At 31.8% G+C, this 9317-nt stretch overlaps 1 protein-coding gene across 1 annotated transcript; it reads right to left on the reverse strand.

The window, feature by feature from the left end:
* Positions 1–2359: 2359 nt before the first annotated feature.
* On the reverse strand, positions 2360–7542 carry LOC110657264 (syntaxin-32). Its single transcript, XM_021814418.2, has 5 exons — positions 6896–7542; positions 3893–4143; positions 3617–3789; positions 3165–3365; positions 2360–2731 (listed from the first exon to the last, which is right to left on the reverse strand). Exons 1-5 carry the CDS (start codon positions 7140–7142, stop codon positions 2572–2574), a joined length of 1032 nt encoding a protein of 343 aa, XP_021670110.1. The 5' UTR covers positions 7143–7542; the 3' UTR covers positions 2360–2571.
* Between the last annotated feature and the right edge of the window lie 1775 nt (positions 7543–9317).

Genomic DNA, 9317 nt, shown 5'->3' on the forward strand with positions numbered 1-9317 from the left:
GTTTTGGCAGCTATAAATGGAGTTGTAGAGGTTCAATTGGTGCAAGGCCAATTGGATATGAAACTAGACACATAATGGCACTACTTTAGTGAAGAAACCTTGCCCAGAAAACCAAACCAAGTTGGCCTAAAAATTACCCTAATCCGGGTGACTTGCATTCTGCCTGAGCAAAATGATCAAATGAACAGTGTCTATTCATTTGGTTATAACTCAGTGTAGAAAGGTCCAATTAACCTGAAATTTTACCAGCAGAAAGCTGAGACATAAACCTACAACTTTCACGAGAACACAAATCCAACTTCTAACCATAACCTAGTCAAATTGCCAACCAAACTTAGTTTACCAAATCTGGCAGAACCAGTTTTGCCCATAATTTTGGATTCTGTCCAATCCGGCCAGTTATGGTTTTTAGGCCATAACTTGAGCTACAAAACTCCAAATGGAGTGATTCGAAAAATGAAATGTAACTAGAAAAAAATAAGAAACAACTTTCATGAAGACAATTTTACCAAATTCCTACTGTACAAATGACCAATGGAACAGTAAATATGAGGCTTGAAATCTGAAAATTTTGAATAACTAACACTAAGCTTAGAAATGGTATTGGCAACTAATACCAACAATTTTAGAATGCAAAATGTAGTATGTTGAGAGTATTAGAACCAATGTACCTATTGTCTATGCAAAAGTCAATATTTTAGTTGACTAATGAAATGAATAGTAACACCTAAACTTAAATTTCAAGAATTATACAATTTAAAAGTATAACATGCCCTTGTACACTTAGCAAAATTGGTTTGGATAGGTTGGCATGCCAATAGGGTTCAGTTAGCAGTACTGCACATGGCATTATGCCATTCTGTGATTTTATGGCTTTTAGCCATTTTGACATTGTGTTGATACTTGGCCTTGTGCCTAATGTTATTACAGCTTATTAGCTATTCTGTTGCACACCGGGAGATACATATGTGATCGATGGTGTGACGGCCCGAGGTACTTGATACCCAGTGCTAGTTTACCTATTTATCCAGTCCAGTCGTCTAGTATAGGTTATTTGGGCAACCAAAAATGAAAGTGAATAAATTTAATGAAATTATAAATATAACAAGCACAAAATAAATAAGATTATCAATAATAATTGAAAAATAGTCTATATAAGACATCAGAACATGCACTGCATATTTATTTTCTGTTATTTCTTTCTATTCTATTATTGGCACCACTAAGCATTATTGCTTAGCGCGTTGCTTTTTGCCACGCGTAGGTTTTGGAGAGACCGATAGAGAGCCCAGTAGACTACAGACTGGGTGAGATCATCTGCAGCTCTGCATAATGTCCGTGTCACCTCACTGTCATCAGTGCATTGGTAGGACACTAGGTTTTATTTTGATATTTTGTAATTAACTTTATTTTCTCATGTGTAATTGAGACTTATGTAATGTATTTTGGTATTAAGGTACATAGTGAAAATTATGTTTATGAATAGAAAATTGAGTATTTATTTATGATTTGTAAATGAATATCATGAGAAATGAATAAATGAGAAATGAAATTGTTGTTGAAAAATATTGAGACTTTGTTGATGAAATGAAATTTGTGAATGATTGAAAATTTTAGAAGTGTCTTTCATAGGTTCCAAAGAACTATTTTCTCCATTTTCAGCCGGTACTCTATCGAATTGTCTATAAAATTTGCAGAACCTTAAATAGAATTATGATTTCAATAAATGACTGAAATGAATTATATTTCACAAATTATACTTCATAACTATAGAAAGAAATAAAGAAGGAAAAATAAAAATAATTGAAATAAAATAGGATGTTCCGATACACTGTATGACCTATTTTACTCGACTATACCGTAGACGGATAAGGGGTGTCACATGCAAACACCCTTAGAAAATACATTGAGGATGCACACAGCTCTACCAATAATCCCATGTCAATATTATAATCTTTATCTTACAGTACAAAATATTGCATAGTCACTACGGTACGCCCTAACAGACTAAGTCTCCTAATTTCTTATCTCTCTTAAACCCACTAATACCATAAACATACTCTGAGCTATCTATTATAATGTTCTATCTCATTATACTATGCTAAAAAAATTTTAATCTATTTTTTTTTTAAATAGATAGACACAACATTAATAAAAAAAAAAAATAATAAAATAGTAAATTACTGAATATTTGGAACGCAATAGAGTATCTTCATCATGACTAAAATGGCTACAAATCATGCCATGATTTCATTAAATTCCTAAAACAAGCATGCACACAAAGCCGATTAGGAATCCATGCACACACAGGACTCAAAAAAAAAAAAAAAAAATTGTCATCCTTCTTGCAAGACATAGAGACACAAGGTCGATTCCTTCAATAAATTAATACGAGTTTTACGCCAAAAATTGTCAAGGCCCCTTTGACCTATATTTCATCATATAAGTACAAGACACTCTTTACATTCTCAAATTTAGGGGAAAAATAACAGAATAGGCTCAAACTATTGAAGAGGTATAAACGTGGGGAAAATTGACCTGGTCCTTTATTTTCCAATCTCTAGTATATTATTACGCCACAAAAAACAAGAAAATCATGAGGAATACAATCAATACAAAGAATATCTTGATCATCAGCCATCGATTGGATGAAATACTGTTAAGATACCTAACCAGTTGGCCCTGTGCACCTTCTACATTTGACAGTGTCTCATCCATGTTCTCATCAATCCTGCAAAGTCACAGTAGTGTCCTTGGTGAGTTGTTAACTGTTGCTCAATCTAATAAAACATTTTTATCTCTCTTCATATAATTAACTCGTAACTATGTCGTTTGTTGAGTTGTACAACGGTATTTAGTGGATATGGCTCCACTCAACCCTCAAGCAGTTAATTTCCAGTCACAAAATTAATTCATGGATAGTAGGCCTGTTATTGCACCAACATGTAGCAGCCTGCATGCTACCCTCTTTCAATGAAAGACAGCCATATCTAAATGACTAGGAAAACTATTCCCATTTCAAGGTGCCAAAAGAGAACTGCCATCATCAAGAGATGCACCACATATGGACACACAAACATTGAAATAAAAATTTACTCATAACTCGATCACAAGCTCATGATTGTTTTAAAGATGGACCCCATAATCCATGATAAATAACAAACCTGATTGCAAGCTCTCCTTGCTGTGAAACCATGGTTGCTAGTTGTGTAAAGATGCTGCTCAACTCATGAATTGTCGACTCCACATTGTGCAAAGCCTCAGCTCTACTCTGCATGTAACTGTCTTGCAGTGGAACCATCAGCTCTTGCTGTTGATGCTGCTGCTGCTGCAAAAGTGGCTGCGACTCAACACCTGTTTGCTTGCTGGAAAGGAAAAGGAAGACAATTTTAGTGGGAAATCAAAGGTATTTCAATCCCCTCTCAGAAGGAAACCCATTTCAGACCATATATTGCACCATCATCCACATGATCATACAATTTGAAATCAGAGAGAAAATCATGGACTGTTCACAAATGAAACAGGACACTGAAGTTCCAAAAATAGATGAAAAAGGAGCTTCCAATAAAAAATTCTTGATATCACGGTTACAAGGAGAGTAAGCTGTCACTTGTACCTCGGAAATAACTGAGATGAAGAAGTAGAACCACTGACCCACGGAGGAGGAGATGGAGATGCATTAGCAGTAGATCTGGAAGCCAGTGGACGCTGTCGGACAAAGGGATTTGTAGAATCTTTCGAAGCAGTTGAAGAAAACAATTGCCTTCTGTTCTCATGAACCTTTAGATTCTGCAAATATACAGAAAACCCAGTTATAAAACACAGCATATCAACGATATAAATGTCAAAGTCATCAAATTTTAGCTGCGTTAAGTAGAAACTTCTAATGTACCTCTGTCCTCATTGTAAGGACTTCTTTAAACTCTTTTGTAGCGCTCATCAGCCGGTTCTTCAAGTTATCAACAACAGTGGTTGAATGAGTTGTGGTGTCACTTGAGATGTTTCCACTTTCATTCTGGGAATTGCAAAGGAATTGGAGGTCTACGACAGCTGCATTAAGCGCGGTAATATCTTGCTTTATAACTGCAGTAAGTTCTTGGATCTCCGTAGTTGGATCATCAAACACGGATGTCCTCTTTGCCACTGATTAAATAAATAGATAAGTAAATTTCATGATGCTAATCATTTAAAGGATCCTCTAGAATAGAACAAAATATATCCAATCACAACACAACCAACGCTTTTCCAGCATCTGTCTTTAACACTCAAACCCTATAGTTAATCTTTTAGATTCAACGTAAACATACATCCACAAAGCAATTGGACCCAACACGAGTCGAACATCAAAGCAAGAGACAACAAAGATGAGAGAGAGAGAGAGAGAGAGAGAGAGAGAGAGAGGAGCCAGTAAAAGATCGCCCATGTTCATAATAGGAAATTAAGGTCTTCAAGTCCATTCAGCCGATGCCACAAAGGGGGCTCCATTTGTTGCACTCAGAGTGAAGAAGAATTTTTAATAGAAATTATCAGGCAAAGTCACACTTAAACCATGATGGTCTTAATTTCCTAAAAACATCTGTCAAAGTAGTAGATCTCATATTCTATTAGCTAATTTTAATTTTAGACCTTTTTCCACATCCAGCAACTATTCTATAACCCCATCTTGTCTACTACGAGCTTTTCCTGATGCAGAATCACTATCTTGGTAGAAAATGAAAAATCAACTAAATATTTCTTACATTTACAATTAAAATGTTGCGTGAGAGGCACAACTTCAGTTTAGCTTTGATATCGCTAAGGGCAAGCGAGGCGCCGAGGTGAGGCCACCCTCTAGCGCCTCAACTGGCTCTGCCTTGCCTTGCTTCAATGAGGCAATCGCCCCAGTAGATGAGGCGCCGAGTGTTGAGGCGATGAGGCAACGCCTTATAGAAGGTAGTGGTAACTTTCTTTTTCCCTTTTTAATTGTTTTTTACACACAACTAAGACTAAAAGGAAAAACCCTAAGAGACAGACCCATTTTGTCACGCTACCAAAAACCGAAGATCTCTCACTCACAACAGCCGGCTCTTTCAAATCATAACAGATATGTCTCTCATCTTCCTCTCTCTCTCTCTCTCTCTCTTCTCTTCTCTTCTCTTCTCTTCTCCTTCTTTCTTCTATTTCTTTTCCACTTCTCCTCTTCTTCTGTGTTTTTCTTCTTTCAAGATTCAACATAGCAGAGTCTCGTCCTCTTCTCTCTTCTTATACTCTGCTGTAGTTCAAAACAGAACCTCTGTTTTCCTTTTTTTTTTTTCTTTTCTTTTCTTCTCTCATCTTCTTCTACAAAACAGAATCCCTACTTTGCTCTCTTCTTTTTATTCTGCTGATCATATTGTTTTATTTATTTTTAGTTTTTTATTTTAATTGTCTAGTTAGATATGATATATTTCTTGTTAATTTGTTGTTATATAGGTATTGTTGTTAATTTTATTCTTGTTACGTGGATATTGCTGTTTTTTTGTTATATGGGTGTTGTTTAAGTTTTATTTTAATTGTTTTATTAGATTTTTTTTTTTTTTTTTTTGTTAATTTGTTGTTTCATTCATATAGGTATTGTGATATGCAATTTGTTAGATGAGGAATTTGAATTTGTGATATGATTTTTGTTTAAGCTAATACAATGACAATATATATTAAAAGTACATATACATATGAATTTTTATGTTAAAAGTATATGTATATATATATATATATATATATATATATATATATATATATATATATATAGGCAATGGCATCTTGCTTTAAAAAGGCCCTGGCCTCGCCTAATGCCATAAGGTACTCTTTCGCTTTAGTGTTACCTTTCAACTTGATAACACTGTTGCAACTCCATGAATCAGTCTAAAAATTATTATTATTCCAGGAGGTTTTACAAAGTGATTCCCCACAACTTCATCAGATAAAATAAAAGAACAAAATTTATGCAGTCACAAAATTAGATAGCAGTAGCTACATAATAGATGGTAAATCTAAAAATATTCAACCTTATGTAGTCCCAAGCATGAGTAATACTGGAGTCCTAGCTCAGAATCAGTGTAATGTGATATGTGAATGCACTTTACAAATTTTTGTTTTACCTTCAATTACCTCTTCTGTTGCATTAAGGATTGATGGCCTGGCCTAGATAGAATTCAAAGAAATAATTTAGGCCATGAATTAATCCATTTGTACCATGTGAATGTATAAAACTTATGTTAACAGATTGATGAAACAATGTGAAGGCTCAATCAAACACTTGAACAAGATGACTTAGTTTTTCAAAGTGACCAGAGTCAATCCATCTATCGCAATTTTGCTTGGGTTAGGAAACTAGTTGCAGAAAATGAGTTTTCCAGCGACCATTCTGAATTAGAGTTATTTTCTAAATAGACCTTAAATTTTACACTTTTAACGTGCCAAAAGGGAATAACCCCTCCTCAGACAGATATCACTCAAAGGTGCTCCTGTTTCCAACAAGCAATCTCGGACACCCATCCAAAATATGCACATATCCATAAGTATTGATTGATACTTCATAGATAGTTTCTGCTACTACTACAACTAGCCACTGCAATAACCTACAAAGGCATATAGAACCACCAAACCACCAATTCGCATTACTACTTAACTTCTATATCCTCTTGTGCTTATAAAATAAACCCAAAGAAATTATATGCGCACATCCACAAGGAAACTACATTACTGTCAAATCATAAATCCTCGAAAGCCCTAGTGAATTCTCCTAAAATAATAGATTTTCATGCCCCAGGCCATGACATACGCATAACTACAAAGATGACATTTGAGCAACAGAAAACAACTCACATAGAGGCAAAACCGCACAAGTAATCAAAATAACTAATCAAAAGAAACTCACATTTGGCAAGTTTCGCGAGCTTCTGCGAGGTCTGATGGATCCCAAATCCTATCTTCGACGCTCGTTTATTGAACTCCGATTGAATCGCCACCACAGATCGCGTCGCGTCGGACTTCGCACTGTTGTTACTACTGCTAGATGCCGCTGCATTGTTCGCCGACGAGAATGACTTCTTTAGCCTCTCCGCTACGCTCAAAAACTCTTGCGTCCGATCCCTATACGACGATTTCCCCGGCACCACCGACATATCCACCGAATAATTTTTCTAAAAGAAAAATGAATAGAGAGAATAAACTGTAGCAGAAAATTTTCAATTCCAATACCGAGACATCGCTTGCAATTGTGATTGGTTTGGTTAGGGAAAGAGAGGGAAGAGCAAAGAACGCATGGCAGAGATCTGGAACCCTAAATTAGGGACTGTTACGATGAGCGTAGAACTGATGAAACGCCGGCGTTTTCACCGGTGAAAAGCTTGTCTTTAAGTAAAGCGGGATAGAATGGTAATTACAGAGTTGAATTAAGGGCAGTATTGATGAAGATTGCAGATTTTGGAGATGGAATTTCAGAAACAGAGGAAGATAGATGGAAAGGAAAATGCTGAAGTTAGAGAATCGAGATCTACCTGAAAAATGTTCTTTGGGTTAAAAATGTGGTCTTCTGTGCCCAAAACGCGCCGTTTAGTGGCACACGGATCATACTTCTTTTACTCGCCAAGCGCCTACCTCTAACCATCCTGCCGTTTGCGCCCAAATTGAAGCGCGCCGTTTTCGTCTTTTGGAAGATGTTAAATTCATTTGTATAGCGAATTTTTTGGATTAATTTTTACTACTAAAAAAAATTATAACATTGATTGATTTGGGATTCTTTTGGGTAAACTATAATTTGATATCTGATAAAATATATAATTTAATCATGTATTGTTAGAATTAAGTAATTTCATTTCTAAAATTATATAAAACATATAATTTAATTAATACTATTTAAATTTTAATTAAATTACCTTTAATTTTATTGAAAATAATTAAAATATCCTTAACTTTATTTTTAATTTAAAAATAATTTATTTCTCAAAATTTTATTTTATTAAAAATTTAATCTCTAAAATTTAATTAAATTTATAAATTAATTTCTGTAATTTTAAAATCAAGCAATTTAATCATTGACATTTTAATAAATCTATAAGTTCATCCATATCTTTAGAATTACGGTTAATTCTCCATTAAGTTTAATAAAAATATCTAAATATTTTTAACTTTATTTTTAATTTTAAAATAATTTAGTATTTAAATTTTTATTTTAGTAACAATTTTACGTCTATATTCATTTTTGTTCTATTTTTATATATAACAATAAATATATATATATATATATATATATATATATATATATATATATATATATTTTTTTTTTTTTTGAAGGAGAGGAACCTTAGTTTTACTTAAATTGCCATTAATTTTTAAAATTAATTATAATTATATTTTTATTATTTAAATTAATTTTAAAATTTATATAAATTTAAAATTATTAATTCTACTTAACTTCAAATAAATATAAATTTTATAAGAAGTAATCAACTAAAATAAAAAATGAATAAATAAAAAAAATTATTAATCTATCTGTTATTTACAAAAATATAAAAAAATATATTTAGAGCAATAAATAAATAATTTATCATCAATAATACATATTAAAGGTAATAACATGTAATTAATTCATATAAATTCGTAATTAATATTATTTAGGGATAAAAATATACGTCGTTAATAATTTTATCAATTAGCGCCTCTAAAACATTATTGTTTCAAATCTTTTATTAACAGATAATTTGTCACTAAATCCTTTTTATGTAAATTCTATAATATTATATATTATCACAAATAATTTTTAACAATGAAATACTTTTCATTAAATGCCTAATAATTTCATTAGCTAATATTACAATAATTAATATAAATTAAAATTTTAATATTATTTTAATAATAATTCTACTTATACTAAAAATATATTATAATTTTTAATATAATAATTTTATAATTATAATCTTATAAGTATTATTAATTCATTAAAATTATTTAATTTATAACTACATTTCAAATTCCAGATTTTAAATTTTTAATCAAATTCAAGTAAATGAACCACGTTTATTAGTCATAAATTTACAATTTTTTTAATTATTTATGTTGATAAAAATATAGTTTTAATAAAACTTAAAACTTATTTTTTATATATAAACAAATTTTATTTATTTTATTTTTATTAGGAATAATAATAAATAATTTTATATTCTCAAATTATTTTTTAATATAATAAATTAAAAAATAAATTTTATTGAAAACTTTAATGAAATTATTATAATTGCATTTCAATTTTAACTAATTTAGATAAACAGAATAAAACTAACGCTACTATTATAATTTTCATA

The sequence above is a fragment of the Hevea brasiliensis genome, chromosome 4 (genome assembly GCF_030052815.1).
Source record: "Hevea brasiliensis isolate MT/VB/25A 57/8 chromosome 4, ASM3005281v1, whole genome shotgun sequence".
NCBI classification, from domain to species: Eukaryota; Viridiplantae; Streptophyta; class Magnoliopsida; order Malpighiales; family Euphorbiaceae; genus Hevea; species Hevea brasiliensis.